Source organism: Nomascus leucogenys, chromosome X (assembly GCF_006542625.1).
Source record: "Nomascus leucogenys isolate Asia chromosome X, Asia_NLE_v1, whole genome shotgun sequence".
In the NCBI taxonomy this organism is placed as follows: Eukaryota; Metazoa; Chordata; class Mammalia; order Primates; family Hylobatidae; genus Nomascus; species Nomascus leucogenys.
Window position 1 is genome coordinate 8,517,510 of NC_044406.1, and position 17,679 is coordinate 8,535,188.

Here is a 17,679-nt window from a genome sequence, read left to right on the forward strand (position 1 = left end):
TCAATGCTGTTATTGAAAATCGTGCCAGAATTTGGCTCTGCAGTGCTATAAGGATGGGTTTCTCACCTATATTTGTTTACTTTGTCTATTTTTGGAAATAGGGTCTTGTCTTGTCACCTAGGCTAGAGTACAAGTGGTGCAATCATGGCTCACTGCAGCCTCGAACTTCTGGGCTCAAGCAATCCTCCCACCTCAGCCTCCCAAGTATCTGGGACTAAGACGTGGGCCTAGCTAATTTTTTTTATTTTTGATAGAGATGGGGTCTTACTGTGTTACCCAGGCTGGTCTTGAACTCCTGGGCTCAAGCAGTCCTCCCACCTTAGCCTCCCAAGTGCTGGGATTACAGGTGTGAGCCATTGTACCTGGCCAATATTTGTTGATTACCTAAGATTGTGTATGTAAATGTGCTTAGAATGTACCTGTGCATGGGCATTTTTCTCTAGAGGCTTATTTGTGAATATCATTACGCTAGACTAGCAGCAATTTGCTCAAAACTCAGTTTGTTTTAAAGTAGGATTTTTTTTTTTGGCTGTGGTTGGGTCCCATTCAGGATGCGAATCATGCACAACAGTCTGTTGTTACCTGCTCGACTGGGACCCTCGATACGGCATTACATTCCTGACTGGTAAAGGCATTGTGCTGCAGACATCAGTTCCAGGATGGGACAAACTGCATACAGTAGGCTCATCTTGTGAGGTGATTTTTTGAGTGAGTCGTGTTTGGGAGGATATATATGGCATATTTCACCTTCTGTATATTTCTGTTTTTATATTGTTTCTAACTTCTTAAAGCCATGTGTTTAAAATGAAGATTAAAACTAGTGTTGTTCTGATGGTGTTTATCAATTTCTGAATGCCCCTGGGGAGAGACAGCCTTGTTGTCAAACCAGTTTGGGGAAATCACGTGTTCAAAATTCATACGGGTCTCATGGGGCTTGGCTGTGGTTGTGTCACTTTCTCAGGTCCAGGGACAGAAGAAGTGGGAGGATTGACTTAGTGAAATGTAGGTGATCAGATTCCCATGCATAGCAGTCAGTGTGCATTTATAGAGACAGGCCAAGAGATAGCTGCCCAGACTCAGACAATTATAGGTGTGTCTCGTTTTATATGACAGCTGCAGTCCTAACACTGCCTTGTCAATCCATGTGATCATGGGGGATCGGGGAGGGGGGAGCTCTACTTTTAAAAATCCATCTGAAAACTCTTTACTTTATCTCTCTTGTCAAGCCCAAATTTCCTTAATCAGATTTTCTTCAAGGAGAGATGCCTGTAGACAAAGTGCTTTTGTTGTTTTTCTCCAGAAAAATAAAAAAGGACTCTGAAATTTCTGATTCCTACTGTATAAGAAATACAGGAAGTATTTAGTTGGGGTGTGCGTGGGTCTCATTGTATTGTTACCTTGCTTGGCTCTTTGCATTTGGCCAATGGTTGATGTTTATTGAACTCATGACCAGTGGTAGATGAAAATATTGCAAATGCATTTTATATATTTAAGCCAGTGTTCATGTGTAATATATGGAAACTGAAAGTTGTGAGGGGAACATTTCTCAGGGAATGAGAACAGAGCATAGGTGCTCTCTGATTTTTCTGGAAGAGCTACATTCCATTGTCGTCACCTCATTAAACATACTGCTTGGAAGAAGATGCTTGCTTTACCTGTTTTGTTAGTAACCGAGTATCTCTTTTTGCTCATATTTAAAGTTGCACTTTGAGATAGTAATGCTTCTGATTGTGAGTGTACTAATACAGTTATTTAGGCAAAGCTGGTGAATTAATTTTCTAACCAAATATTTGGAGCAAAAGCAGTCAATTAGATAAGATAAAGCAAACTTATACAAAACTGACCTGACTTTCAAATTTGTTTTCATAATTTTATTTTGCAGGATAACAAAGCCATTGACCTTTGCCGATTGTGTTGGGGATGAACTTCCTTTAGGATGGGAAACTGTATATGATAAACAAATTGGAGTTTATTACATGGACCACATAAATAGTAAGTAGTGTGCAAAATCTGTGGCATTATATCAAAGATGCCAAAAACTTTTTGTAGAGTGTAACAATTGTTACCTTCCAATGCAACATTAAATTGGGTTTTATAAATGTAATCCGGTTTCTATTAGCTCAGTTCTTCACAAAGTGAAGCAGTTCTGTAGCTGTACCTTGCTTGTGTCTTGCTGGGGACTGCATATAATATGTTTAATAGAGGGTTTTAATAACTATTACAAGGAATAAATTTCCCAGGCAGTCTGGAAATAGAAATACCTCTCATAATGAAAAAACTATTTATTGCAGAGTGGAACCGACAAGTTATTGGAATAAGTGCCCAAGTGATTACCTTCACTTCATTTCGTCTTATACATTTAACTTTAGCTTTCATACACCAAACCTTTTTGATCTGTGTGTGTGTGTGTGTGTGTGTGTGTGTTTGTGTGTGTTTGTGTGCGTGTGTGTGTGTGTGAAGGGAGGAAATGGTATAGAGACCATAGCAAAAAAATGGGTCTTTGACCATGCCAGCCTTCTTTGTAGAACTATCTAGAGCAGTGGTTCTCATCCTGGGTGATTTTATCCCTCAGGGACACTTGGCATTGTCTGGAAGCATTTTCAATGGCTGTGCCTGGGAGAGGTGCTGCTGGCATTCAGTGGGTGTAGACCAGGGATGCTGCTAAACACCTTACAACGCACAGGACAGCACCCCCCCAACAGATAATGAGGCGACCCCAAATGTCAATGATGCCAAGATATAGGAACCCTGTTCTAGATCTGTTCTTTGCCCCTTAATCTTGGCTGTCTCTTAGCTTTCTTCAATGGGGTCCCAGCTGGGAATCCATTTTTCACTCTCTCTCATTTTCATTCTGGCTTCCCTCAGTGGCTCTGTCATTGTCATTTTACTACCAGGATATGAAACATGGCTTCCCCTTGGCTTACTTTCTGTCCTTTGGTTGGTGAAGTGTGGGGCGGCTGCAGGGTCTGAAGGTGCATGGTGCCCCCCACCCGAGTGATTTTGAGCCTCTTTTCTAGGCCAGTCCCATGATTCCTCATGTCCCCACTGTGCAGTCAACCCAGATTGGTGTGTTCAGGGCTGATTGCTGGCACCCAAGATCTGAGTCCCCCATCTCAGATCTCGGGGCAGTGGGGTTTTTGGTGCCTGGCACTCGTCCTTGGGCACGATTGCAGCTATTATCCAGAGACTGGGCAGTGGTGATTGGAGACAGGGGATACCTACTGTTATGGCCCCGCTGCCCTCCCAGGCAGGTCCAGGTGGCAGGAGAACTTCTAGGTGGACCCACTGCTTTCTGGACAGGGCAAGTACCTGGCAGAAGAGAAGCTGAGAGGCCCCAGTGGCTCTCTGCCAGCCTGGCACTTCACGGCTGTGTGTATTTGGGTAAATGTGGCCGTTTGAGCTAGGCTTCCCAGCTGATAGTCTAAGGGGCAGCTCGTAACACATAAGAGCTGCTCACTTCACGGGGCCACCATGCTGTGGACCTGGGCAGATGCCCGTGGCTTCGTTAACACGCTTTGTCCTTCCCAGGGCTTGGTGGTACGGATGCCTCATGCCCACTGAATCTCATCTCTGAGACAAGAGCAGGACTCTGATTTTGCATTTGTTTTGGTTTGTAAATCTCCTCCTGTGAGCTTTTATGGCTTGAGGGGCTTTCTAGGATGGTGTGAAAAGGGGTGAGCAAAGGATATTGACAGGAGAGCAGACAGGGAGGGCATTTCCAAGGAGAACTTTCCTGGAAACATTCTAGCAAGCACACCTTCGTGTGTGTGTGTGTGTGTGTGTGTGTGTGTGTGTGTGCGCGCGCGCGCGCGCGTGTGTGTGGCAAAACAGACATAATGTAAAATTTACCATTTTAACCATTTTGAGGTGTAATTCATAGAACGTAAAACGAACCATTTTTAAAGTGAATAGTTTGGTAGCATTTGGTGCATTTACAGTCTTGCGCAGCCATCACCTCTATCTTGTTCCGGAACATTTTCCTCACCCCAAAGGGAAATCTCATCTCCATTAAGCAGTCATTCCCCATTCCCCTTCCCCTAGCCCCTGGTGACCCCTAGTCTGCTTTCTGTCTCTGTGGAGTCTCCTGTTCTGGGTATTTCATAGACATGGAATCAGATGCTATGTGGCCTTTTGTGCCTGGCGTCTTTCACTTAGCCGTTTTTTGAGGTTCTTCCATGTCATAGCGAGCATCAGAACTTTATTCCTTTTTATGGAATTTTATTCCTTTGTATATGGTTTATACAAACCACTCTGTTGTATGTACTAAGTGAAAGGTCCTGAGAGTATAAAGGTGACTGAGGCTGTGCCCCTGCCATCTAGAGGCCATAGTTTAGACGGGAAACAGAAAAGATATAAAAACACTCGTGTGCTCAGTGTTAAGGGGGAAGAAGGGCAGCCCCCGTAAGCAGGGGAGAGACGCGTGTGCCTAGAGGATCAGAGAAGGCTTCAGGAAAAAAGGTGCCTTTGCAGCGTGCCTGGGAAGACGGCAGGCCTTCCTGTGACAGAAGAGGTCTGAGTCAGCATGGCAAAGGCACCGGCGGGCCAGCCAAGCATATTTGGGGACTTCGCAGAAGTTCAGTCTGTGTAGAGAATGTTTTTGGGGAAAAGGACAGAAAATAGAGATGAAGCTGATAAGTGAGTTTTGGGACTCCTGTATCAGGCTAAGGAGATTGGACTTTGTGCTTTCAAAGAGGTTTCTGTGTGAAAGCATTGCATCCCAGTTAGGAAGGTCACTTTGGAGAGTGCCCTGAGGATGGGTTTTGGTGGGATGAGACCAGAAGGCCCAGAGAGTCTGACTGAAGTAAGGAGAGACAGAGACAAGGGCGTGTCGCCAGTGATGATCATATCCAGGGGCAGGAACCTCCGGTTCTTCATAACCCACCGAATGTTTCAGGAGGAAGAGGAGTGGGATTCTTTGAGGATGAGTACCAGGTTGCACTCCCAGGCTGGCTCCGCAGTTAGATCCAGATGATGCGGCCCCCTGCAAGGGGAAGACAGGAGATTGAGGAAGACAGGAGAAGCAGGCGTGTGCTGTGTGGTGTTTCGTTTGATTTTGCTCTTGATGGTGAAAGGTGGTGTGGAGAATGAGGGCTGCTTTGGATGAATGGCTGGGAATGACTTTGGGTCCATCCATATGGAGGTGCATCCAGGAGGCAGGGGGGAATGAAAGTTTGGAGCTGGGGAGAGAGGCTGGAGCTGGAGTTAGGCACAGGCCCTTGGAGAGCTGGACAGGGAGGAAGCAGAAGTGGACATGAGGGAAGCTATGGTGGGAGGAGACAAGGAAGTCAGTGAGGAATGGGAAAAGACTACACAGTCTGGTCTGGAAAATGAAAGGAGAAGGGGGCCAGCCAGGCCAGGGGCACAGAAGAGTTTCCATCATCTCACACAGAAGGAGCCAATGAGGAGAAGGTCATAAATAGCAATTAGTGTCACAGTTCTGAGCTCATGTGGATTCATCTCCTCGCATGCTTATTTAAAGTGTGGTCTTTGTTGGTGAAAACATTGTCTTGTATTGTCTTCCCTCCTCCAATGGACTGTTTCATATCTGCAGACTGTTTCCTTCTCATCTGCACTGTGGATGTAAAAATGGAAAGTGTTCCACATTTTGGAAAGGTTCGTGATATAAAATCTTCCATAATATGCATCCTGGTAATTAATTAATTTTCACATTGACAAGTGACATCACTGCATGACTGTTGGTCAACCTAAGGATTTTACTTTTAAGTCACTTACGTTTTTACCTTTTTAAATTTCAGAACTTACCCAGATTGAGGATCCAAGAGAACAGTGGAGGCGAGAGCAAGAGCGCATGTTGAAGGAATATTTAATTGTAGCCCAGGAGGCTCTCAATGCCAAGAAAGAAATCTACCAGATTAAGCAGCAGCGGTTCGAGCTGGCCCAGGAGGAATACCAGCAGCTGCACAAAATGTGTGAGGATGACAGCCGCTCGTACGCCAGCTGTGAGTTGACTTACCTCCTGTTAAAAGCCATTGTGACTTTAAAAGCCATCTCTCTGCTATGTTACCTGCAAACACTGAACCTTCCTTGGGCAAGATAGCTTCATAAAGGTTCTAATTGCATACTGTTAGGTCATCAGTATTCGGCACTGAAATCGGATGGGCACCCGGTAGCCACTCCTGTAGCAAGGATTTATGAAATGCTTACTTTGTGCCCAGACACTGGGTTATGGTTGGTGGTGACTAAGAAAGGAAAAGTCTCTGCCCTTGAGCTCACATTCAGGTGGGGAAGGTAAAAAATAAACAAGAAAACAAAATTTCAGGTAGGGATGTATACCAGCTTCCTGTCTCATGCATGTCAGTTTTGAAGAGGGCTTCCCTCAGAAATCTCTGCAGTTAACACTGCTTGTCTGGGCTGATCTCTTGGGAAATCCACACAGTGGTTTCATTCATTCTGAGTGGGAAGACTCAGGAGACCTCAGCCATGTCAAGCCTCCTGTCTCTTTGTAGAGTTCTCCTCTTGGGCTGTAGGCTTTAGTAGTCAGTACAGGGAAGGAGGAGGAACACCATAGAACCCAGAGAATCGGAGGACTCTCCTTCTGCCCCTCAGATGAGATGACCATGTACTGTTTGCTGTTCTCTAAAGGGACCTCTCTTTAGTTTTGGAGGCTGCCAGAGTGGGGGGCTTCATTCCATTAGTACTCAGCAAGTGCTCGGTGTTGAAGAAACCAGGTCCACTCTCAGAACCCAAAGCATTTTGCTGTGGACACAATCAGTCACCACATGAGCCAGTTCCTTCCCAGCAGACTGTCACCCTCAACAGACCCCAGCAGATGTGCATGACTGTGACTGGCCTGGGCACTCGTGAGCTTGGAAAGAATGGATGAAAGTTGGTACCACTGGGTTGAATTTTACAAAAACCTGTCTGTTTGAGACTTAGGGCCTTTCCTGTGGTATTAGTGCCATGTTGCCATGGTAGATATTGAAGACACAGCCATAGCCTTATTCTGTGTTGCAAGTCAGAATGGAGGTAAGGCCAAGGGGCCACACGTTTTGTGCTCTGTTTTATTGCAGCAACTGTTGACGGGGCAGAAGCCTTAGAAGCTGTGGGCAGGAGTGGGGTATTCCCTCTGCAATAGGAATTGAAGATATTTCTATTACTGTGTATCTTGAGGGAAACAGGGAACTCAGTTTTACCGATGTGTTGCTTCCAAGCCATCTTATCTCCATCTCTGCAGATATTGGCACATACCTGGTTGGTTTTTTTGGGGCTTTGTTTTGTTTTTAACTTTCCATCAGAATGTGATAGGTCAGCTATGTGTGGAGTTTTAGAGGCTGGTTTCTTATCTTCACAGTTATCTTTTCTTGGAATGTCTTGCTCTGATTTTGGTATGAGAGTAATACTGGCCTCATAGAATGAATTGGGAAATGTTCCTTCCTCTTCTGTTTTCTCATAGAGTTTGTGTAGGATTGGTATTAGTGCTTTCTTAAGTATTTTATAGAATTCACCAAAAGAGCCACCGGGACCTGGAGTTCTTTGTGGAATGTTTTTAACTACAAATCCAATACTTTTAATAGAGAGGTATCCAGAGTTTTTGTTTCTTCTTGAATCAGCTTTGGCATTTGTGTGTTTCAGAGAATTGTCTTATTTCATCTAATCTAAAAGTCAGCAAACTTTTCTATGAAGAGTCAGAGAGTAAATATTTTAGACTTTGTGGACCATATGATCTCAGTGGCAACTATTCTACCCTGTGGTTATATTGCAAAAGCATTCAGAAACAACATGTAGACAGATGTGCCTGGCTATGTTCCAGTAGAAGTATCAAAACAGGTAGCAACCTAGATTTGGCCCACAGGGAGTTTGCTGCCCAGTGATCTAAGCTGTGAAGTCTATGAAGTTGTTTGTAGAATTCCCTTATTAGCCTTTTAATGTCTGTAGGCTTTGAAGTGATGTCCTCTCTTTAATTGCTGATATTAATAATTTGTGTCTTCTTAATCAGTATAGCTAAACTTTTATTGATTTTTATCTATCTTTACAATACACTGGCTTTTGCCCTGTTCTCCCATTTCTTGTCTGTTTCTATCTTACTGGTTTTTCTTCTTTATTGTTTCTTTCCTTCTACTTAGTTTGGCTTTAATTTGTTCTTCCTTTTCTAGCTTCCTAAAGTGGAAATTTAGATCACTGATTTTAGATATTTCTTACTTCCTCATATAGCCATTAAAGGTAAGGATTCTCCTCTAAGTACTACTTTAACTGCATCTCATAAATTTTGATATGCTGTATTTTCTTTCAGTTCAAAATAATTTCTCCTTTTTTTTGGTGGTTTTTGACCCATGGGTTGTTTAGAAGTAAGTCAGCAGGACTTTTTAAAGATGTCATGTTGTTGATTTCTAACTTAGTTCCATTGTGGTCAGAGACTATGTAACATTTCAGTCTTTTGAAATCTATTGAGATTACTTTTATGGCCTAGAATACTGGTTTTTTGTTTTGTTTTGTTTTGTGTTGTTTTTGAGATGGAGTCTTGCTCTGTCACCCAGGCCAGAGTGCAGTGGCACGATCTTGGCTCACTGGCTCACTGCAACCTCCATCTCCCGGGTTCAAGCGATTCTCCTGCCTAAGCCTCCTGAGGAGTTGGGACTACAGGTGTCCGCCACCACGCCCAGATAATTTTTGTATTTTTAGTAGACACAGGATTTTGCCATGTTGGCCAGGCTGGTGTGGAACTCCTGACCTCAGGTGATCCACCTGCCTCGGCCTCCCAAAGTGCTGGGATTATAGGTGTGAGCTACCGTGCCTGGCCAGTCTTTTTGATGACCAGAAGCCCATGGGCTTGGTGCCTTGATGTCTCCTTAGCTGAAGCATTGGCCTATAACCTGTTCTGAGATTATACAGTTAGCAATTCTAAACATTTCAGAAAGCTACTTGGTAGAAGTTAGGTTGAATGGTATAAAATTGCCGTTTTTCTATCTAAAAAAGGGCTGAATATTGGCTATTCTTATAATCCAACCTAATAGTGTATTTCTTTCCAGCAGTCTTTGGGTGCCTTATCTTTTACATGCTTGCATTTGATTAGGTCTCCAAAGAGGCTCTCAAATCAGTCTTTCAAAGAATGAAATGGAAGAAATACATATCAGAAAAACTTGGCCAGTGATTGAAAAGAAAAATTGAGGCCAGGTACAGTGGCTTACACCTGTAATCCCAACACTTTGGGAGGCCGAGGCAGGAGGATCACTTGAGACCAGGAATTCAAAACCAGCCTGGGCAACCTAGCAGGACCCTGTCTCTATTAAAAAAGAAAGAAAGAAAAACTGAGTCTAGAGAAAGTGTGTATTACGTACTGGCTACTACCAGTGCAGCCAGGACATCAGCTGCAGTGACTGTAGGAACCCTGGACTGGATGCCCTCAATGATGCAGACATTAGAACATCCTGTCTGATTCCACACCCACTCTGAGGGGCAGTGAACGGGGAATCCCAATGCAGTGCCAAGCCGTAGGTTAAGAGTATTCAGTACTTCAGCATCCTGAGGAGCTGAGGATCCTGCAGGATCAGGTTTTGTATTTCCATGGGCTTTTCACTTCTTTGATGTTTGGGCAAATAGGGAATTCTACTCAATTACATTTCTTTTTATGCCCTATGGGATTTTATTAATGCCCGTTAAGATTCACTCAAGAGGCTCTTTTTGAAGTGGTATCTGTTCCTTCAGTAGAGGAAGCTGATGACTCTGTTGTTGACTTGAGGTTCTAAGGTGCTCACCAGATTCCATTTCCTGACCTGCTGGATGTCTCTGTGTGGATACGATCTCTTCCTCCACTTGTGTAGGTTGCCTTCGAGGCCAAAAGTGGGCCTGCCTGTTTTCGTGAAAGGGCTGGAGATGCCAGTGAGTCTTCCTGGGGCCTGTCAGCTCGTCAGGGAAAAAGCCAACTCTGAATGAATCTAGGAGTTGATCCAAGTGTTTTATCAACTTGCTGCTGTCCCTAGGGCTTCCACCAAGTTCTCTCAATCTGCTGTTTAACCCGAACTACCAGGTGCAACAAGGAAAACCCTGCTAGAATGGACTCAGATGAATTCTTTCTGGCCACAGGATAAAGTCCAATGCAGTGATTCTGTTGGCTTGACCATGATCTAACAGATGGCTTCTACAGCCATGCCAGAGGGCCTGGGCCCATGTTGGGAGCTGCTGGTGGCAGTTTCCATAGCACACGTTGGCTGTGTAGCCACACGGGTCTCACTGCCCAGATCTCCCTCAGTGCCAGTCATCTAAAGCAGGAGGCGTCTCCTTTTTCTGATACTGTGAACACAATAACATCTGGACTTAATTCCCACTTCTTCCTTCATGGGTAATGACTTGAAGTGAAAGGAACCGATATCCAATGAGCTGGTGTTTTCTATGCATTGTTATGATCACAGTGTTGTCAAGCACGTGCTGTTTTCTTTATTGTTCACATGAGAAACTGAATATCAGGGAGGCTAAATTATTTCTTCAGGATCACATACCCAGCAGATGGTAGAAGTTGGATTTAAGCCCAGATCTGTTTGTGTTGGTGGCCTTCAGTGTTCTGCACAGTTTCCTAGACATGGAAGAGGCCACTCAGAACAGCTAGTGGTGTTTGTGGAACACCTCCCCCATCCAACTTTCAGGTTATCTGAAAATAAAGACTAGTTATAAATTGACAAGTTGTCTGGAAATTTTGCAGCAATAAAGGGGGCAAGTGGAAGGCAGATCACTTTCTGGATCTTGACTTTTCCATGGCCCGTGTAAGATCACTAAACTGTTCATTTATTTTTCGACAGCTGTTAGCACCTGCTGTTGATATATACTAAATGGCAGGAACATGTTTTTTTTGTTGTTTGTTTGTTTTGTTTTGTTTTTTGAGACGGAGTCTCGCTCTGTCATCAGGCTGGAGTGCAGTGGCGCGATCTCGGCTCACTGCAGCCTCTGTGTCCCGGGTTAAAGCGATTCTCCTGCCTCAGCCTCCTGAGCAGCTTGGACTACTGGTGCATGCCACCATGCCCAGCTAATTTTTGCATTTTTAGTAACAGGGTTTCACCATGTTGGCCAGGATGGTCCCTATCTCTTGACCTCGTGATCTGCCTGCCTCAGCCTCCCAAAGTGCTGGGATTACAGGCGTGAGCCACTGCGCGCAGCCGGGAACACATTTTATTCCTAATGGTTGCTTGTTGGGAAAGATGAGGCAATAATGTGTGAACAGAGGAATTAACTGGAACAGCCATTTCTAATGTGGGAGCAGAAGGTAGGGAGGAGAAGTGCATCTCACCTATACCCCTCACACATTTCCCTCGAGCTATGGAAATCACCAGAAGAAAACTTCATGCATTGGAGAGGAAAGATTTTGTGTCAGTATTGGGCCATCTGGTATCTAAGAACATCCATGCCTTGACCTGAAAGCAAATTCAGATATTTGGCTGGATGCTTTGCACACTTGTCTCCATGAGAGTAGGAACCCAACCCTGCTTGATTTCAATGAGCTTCTGAGCTAGCTGCCTGGTGATGCCCAGGCCTCATTTATGCTTCGTAGAACACTGGGGTGAAACTGCTCAACAATGGACTCATTCTCTCTGAGTCACACCTGCTACTTTTTCTACAGCTCCATTTTGTAGTTTCTTCTACTTTCTTTATTGCAACATGTTCTTCTATTTGCCTGCCTTTTAACACTGAATACGTTCATTATCTCAGACACATTTTTTCCTGGAGTTATTCCTTTATTCTTCCTGAGAAACTCTAGCCCCAGGCACATTCAGATGAACTATGTGTGACCATTTGCAGGATCTTTTGGAAGAAATTCTTGCATGGGGTAGGAAGATAGTCTAAACCTCAGGTCTGCAAACTATGTCAAGCCTGTGGGCTGGATCCTATCCACTGTGGGTGTTTGTAAATAAAGTTTTATTGGAACACAGCCATGTCCATTTACTAACCTATTGTCTATAGCAGCTACAATGGCAGAATTGAGTATTTGAGACAGATTGTATGGCCCACAAAGTCAAAAATATTTACTGTCTGGCCCATTAGAGAAAAAGTTTGCCAATTCCTGGTCTATACCCATAGTTCTCAGACCTGGCTGCAAGCTAGAATCTTTAAAAACTTGCTGCTTGGACCTTACCCCAAGAGATTTTGATAGAACTGGCCTTGGGTGGGACCAGGCTTTTTTTTTTAAGCTTGCCGGGTGATCCCCAGGGCTGAAATCCACTGGGCTAGACGGAGTGTGAATGGCCCTTGTAGCAGCAGGAATATGACTTTGTTTACTATCCTAGTTCCTAGGAGTTACTCAAAGTCTGCATTGAAAGTCTTTCTGGGTGGCTAGGAAAGAGGCAGCGTTATCTCTGGTGAGAAAGTGCTGATCCACCCTGAGTTCTTTGATTAGGTGGTGGTGAAGCTTGACCTTATCAGCCATCAGTCTTGCCAGCATTCCTTCTGAGGCTCCAAGCCTGTCTCACAATGACTCTTCCATTGGTGCTGTGGTTTTTTTTGTTGTTGTTGTTGTTTTTGTTGTTGTTGTTGTTGTTGTTGAGACAGGATCTTGCTCTGTTGCCCAGGCTGGAGTGTGGTAGTGTGATCTTGGCTCACTGCAGCCTCAACCTCCCGGGCTCAGGCGATTCTCCTACCTCAGCCTCTTGAGTAGCTGAAACTCCAGATGTGCACCACCATACCTAGCTAATTTTGGTACTTTTTGTAGAGATGGGGTTTTGCCATGTTGCCCAGGCTGGTCTCAGACTCCTGGACTCAAGAGATCTGCCCGCCTCCACCTCCCAAAGTGCTGGGATTACAGATGTGAGCCACCGCACCCGGCCTCATTGGGGCTCTCGCTGTTGAAGGATTTCTCATTTGCTGTCTTGGTTAGGAACAGGGCTACAGGCAATCCATTCCAATTCAACCTTTTGTTTTCCTTCACACACGCATGTTGGAGCAGGCAGGAGAAAAAAGGATCATGGAGCATTTTTCCCATGTATTAGTCAGCAAGCCAGATTTTGAAGGTTGCAGCAAAGCACATGTGTTTCCTGAGAAATAATCCCCTAGTCTGTCCTGGAGGGAGAATTCTTGGTTAGGATTTGGTGGCATCTTGGGTTACTTCTGTAGATCACCCCCAGGTGGCCTTACTTGATTGTTTTTGGTCTTTTGCTTATATTGCCTTAAAAAAAACCCATCCTGCCTGCTTTGTTGGCCTTGCATATTTCTCCATGTGCCTCTCTGGTAGATAGTACCTGTCAACCTGGAACCTGTCAGGGCTTGTCGGCCTTTTGCCCAGAGTCATTCTTGGCTCCCTTGAGCAACTCCTGACAGTGCTGATCCCTGGAGGCCTACACCTGGTCCTAAGGAGCAACCTGCTCCAGAGGATGTCTTTGAAGAAGGACTGCTGGTCTTTTAAAGCATGTCTTCTTTCTGGGGTGACCTTAGGTACCCATAGCTCAGAGGAGGCCTGTACATAAGAGAGACAAAGACAAACAGACTCATGGACACACACATTTCCCCTTTCAGTAATTTGTCAAACTGAAATCCAGGGTTAAGTACTGGGGTTTGCAGCATTTTGAGTGCTAAATACACAGCTCAAGTTCACCTGTTGGGTGGTGGGCACTGGGGAACTGGAGGACCGTTTCTTCTTCTGGGAAAGCTAGCCCAATTAAAGGATCTTTGGCAGCTGACCCACCGGAGCCCAGATTCTAGACATGAAGCCCTCTATGAATGATGGCATAATATATTATAGATCAAGTCACTACAAACTCAGTCTTTTAATCTATAAAATGGGCAAGGAAACATAAGTATCATTTCACCTTCACAAAGATTTTATGAGAATAGATTAAATAAATGTGAAAGGCACCCTGTAATAGCAAGATATAATAATTTACATTGCTGTGGTCCAGCTAGGCTATAACCTTGTTATTATATTATCTGAGGCAATGTTGTATGCCTGAGCAGACTCTATATGCTATTTAATAGCTCTGCCCACTTAACTCTTCAAGAGAGAAGAAAGCTTCAGAGGTGAAAGTCTGGTCTTTATCATAAACCTCGAGATTGGAGACATGTCTTAATAGAGGAAGATATTCCGTTTATAAATGTTGTGGAAGGCCGGGCACGGTGGCTCACTCCTGTAATCCCAGCACTTTGGGAGGCCGAGGCGGGTGGATCACTTGAGGTCTGGAGTTTCAGACCAGTCTGGCCAATGTGGCAAAACCCCATCTCTACTAAAAATACAAGAAATTAGCCGGGCATGGTGGTGGCGCCTGTAATCCCAGCTACTTGGGAGGCTGAGGCAGGAGAATCGCTTGAACCCAGGAGGTGGAGGTTGCAGTGAGCTGAGATCACACCACTGTGCTCTGGCTTGGGTGACAGAGTGAGACCCTGTCTCCAAAAGAGAAAAAGTGTTGTGTAGTACACGCTGTTATGGGGTCTGGAGTCCTGAGCTGTTCTTGGACTCTGTAAATGGTTCTAGTAGACTTACTGGCAGATCTGAGGAACTGAGAATTTTATTTATAAATTGAATTACATTATTAAAAGTTATGCCAGTGTTCACAACCATCCTTAGTATTTGAAGATAAAATGTATTCACTGTGTTAGTTACTTGAGTAGACTTTTCCCTTATCCCAGTCCTGGAATTTTATAATTTTATAGAGACCGTAGCAAAAATAACATGAATGGGATCCATGTAATTAAAAGGTATTCTGTCACTTATGATGGTTTCAGCTGCAGCAGAGAAGACTAATTCTCTTGGGTCTAGACAATAAGAAAATTCATTGTCACATAGTGGAGTTCTCTGGAGGTGGGGTGGGATTCCCCATAGGTGGATTCAGTGGCTCAGTGGCATCATTGGTTTGTCAGTTTCCCCCTCTAGGAGTGGATACATGCTGAGTCTCTTGGGGAGAGTTAGCTACCTAACACTTCCGGGGTTCTGGTACTTAGGAAGGAGAAATGGGGGAAGGTTGCTATGTAGATGTCCAACAGTATCCAAGACACCTCCCCTGTGTATTTCAAGTCTCTTTGCTAATTTTCCATATGAAACTGCATAGACAGAGGAAGATTGGTACAGATTTTTTTTTTTTTTTTTTTTTTTTTTGAGACAGAGTCTTGCTCTGTCGCCAGGCTGGAGTGCAGTGGCGTGATCTCGGCTCACTGCAAGCTCCGCCTCCTGGGTTCAAGCAATCCTCCTGCCTCAGCCTCCTGAGTAGCTGGGATTACAGGCACCCGCCACCACACCCAGCTAATTTTTGTAATTTTAGTAGAGTTGGGGTTTGCACCATTTTGGCCAGGATGGTCTCGATCTCTTGACCTTGTAATCCGCCCGGCTCGGCCTCCCAAAGTGCTGGAATTACAGGCGTGAGCCCGGCGCCTGACCGGTACTAATGTTTAGCATTGCAGTGAACTTTGTTGAACTTTGGTGGTAGGCTTACTTTCTACCCTTAATGGGAAAGATCCCAGGTGATAACTCTTGGCCTTGCGTTCCTCCCACTGCAAGTTGACAAGTTGACACATGTGTTGTAGTGTTGTAAGCCAGGATTCAGCGATTCAGCAAGCTTTAACCTCATAGCCTCATTTGCATATTATCTCTATCCCAAGTGAAAGAAGGCCTTTAAGCTCAGATCTGGGAAACTTAAAGTCCCAGGAGTTTAATATGGAGATGTTTTTCTATAAGTTATTTCTGCCTTTTAAGGACATTGTTGGAGATGTTGCTTTCATTACTGATTTTAAATGAAACCAAAGAGTCAGGCAAGATGGAAGATGTAGGATTTGGAAATAGGCAGTCTTGTCTAAGAAAGAATTGTTTGTAAAATATTTTACTCCATGTCTTTGAGAGATCATGAGTCTAAGTATAAGAAAATTGGAGATAAAGTTGGCAAACATTTAGCTCTTCCAGTTGTTTATTTCCAGTAGATTCTGTTGTTTGAAATTCTGACTGAATGGGACTTAAATAGTAGATTTTCCATAGAACTGTTATTAAAATAGGAGACCCAACTGCTCAAATGAACTTTGGACGTGGTTCTAATTGAGGTTTGAAGTAATTGTGCTGTTGAAGCTACTCAGTGGTGTTGAGCCATCCTTTGCAGTACATAGTCCACAAATGATTTTGAATTGGTTTCTCATTGTTGGTACCTAAGTTATCTGAATGACAGCCAGCCTTTGATTCTCAGATCAAAGGAGTTAAAGAAAGGACTCCGTCCCTGCAGATGTCTCTTCTGAGCAGGTTATGTTAATGACAATAACTGGGAGGCAGAGGGCACCAGAGTGGGGTGGTTCACAGATGAAGACAGACCAGCATTCCACTAGCTAAGCAGAAGAAGGGAAGCCATGCAGCAGTGGTACAGAGCCCATGGCTTCAGAAACCTAAAGAAAGGAGGCAGAGGCATCAAGAAAAAGCACCGCAGAGCGGTGGATGGGGTGGTAGAAATTAGGAATAGCCACTCGCTGCTCCAGCTTCCATAACACTGGAAAAAGCTTGCAGCTCTCTGTGTGCACAGAAATTTGCTGACTGTGCCTAGCGTGTCAACAGCTCTGTGGCTCTTATTCATCCCTAGGTATTGGTTACTCACGATAATGATGCCATGTCTGTAAAAAGACTTTAAATCATGTACACTGCACTGTTTAGGAAAGCATTGAGGTATGTGATGTCTTTTAGCTAAACATTCATCAAAACAAGTTATTAGAGTAAAAGTGTGAGTGCCTCACTTCAGTTTCTGGGACAAACAACTTGGGGCCCCATCTTTTTCTCAAGCCTGCCAGATACTGACGTATTAGTAGAAATCTTTTTTATTTTACAAATTTCTAATGTTTTTTTCCTTTCTTGTGTCAAAAATTGTTCATCTGGAGAATATAGGTGTGAAGAAAATAAAAATAAAATCATTTTTAATGCAGCCATTGAGAATAACTGCAGTTAACTTTTTGGTTCTATCTTTCCAGTGACGTCTGTGTATGTATTTTAAAAGAAAGTAAAAGTAGGTTCATACTGCAAGTACTATTCACGTATTAAGTACAGTTTCCTACGTCATAATCATACCTCTTCCCCCCCTACCCCGCCCCCCTGCTGTGTCTATATGGTGTTTAACTGTAGTAGTTTTATAGTAGAACTAAACAGAGTTTTGACTGACCTACAGCCGTGTATTTTATTATATGGGATCCTATAGAAAGTCCTGATGCAAATATCAAACATCAGGAAGATTTGAGGATGTTAAATGTCAATTCTTTAGGAGCCAGTGACCACTTGTAAATCAGAGATTTAGAGTCCTTTAATGCAGTAAATCAGAAGTTCCTTGTGTGTATGTATTTTGAAGGATCCATTATAAAATAAAATATTTTCTTTCTATTTAGCATTCTCTGGATATTCAACAAATACAAAGTATGACCCACACCAAATTAAAGCAGAAATAGCAAGTCGTCGGGATAGGGTGAGTAAAACCGATGTTTTTACAACCAGGTGGATGGAAGCCTGGGGCCTTACAGCCTAGGCCGCTGGTGTTCTACTCTGGTTGACTCCTCCTGGAGGGATCGCTAGCAGTGTTAGACTGGAAGGGTTCTGAGGGTTCTGATGCTCCTTCCCTGGTGACCCCTGAATTATCTATGTGCTATCATGTTTCGTCTCTTCAGACCCTTGTCTTGGTTGTCTGGGAAGGGGAACACTTCTGTTGCATTTGGGACAAAGCATCTTGGCAATGAAGCCTGCTCCTCTCTTGGTGTGTCATTCCCTGAATCAGGGTGTATCTTTTAGCGCAGTGTTTC

At 44.0% G+C, this 17,679-nt stretch overlaps 1 protein-coding gene across 1 annotated transcript in view; it reads left to right on the forward strand.

The window, feature by feature from the left end:
* Window positions 1-17,679, forward strand: part of WWC3 (WWC family member 3) — a 130,136-nt gene that overhangs the window by 46,273 nt on the left and 66,184 nt on the right. Inside the window, exons 2-4 of the mRNA XM_003261001.4 lie at window positions 1,883-1,992; window positions 5,757-5,960; window positions 17,272-17,348. Coding sequence (XP_003261049.2) covers window positions 1,883-1,992; window positions 5,757-5,960; window positions 17,272-17,348 — 391 coding nt within the window. The remainder of the gene's footprint in view (window positions 1-1,882; window positions 1,993-5,756; window positions 5,961-17,271; window positions 17,349-17,679) is intronic.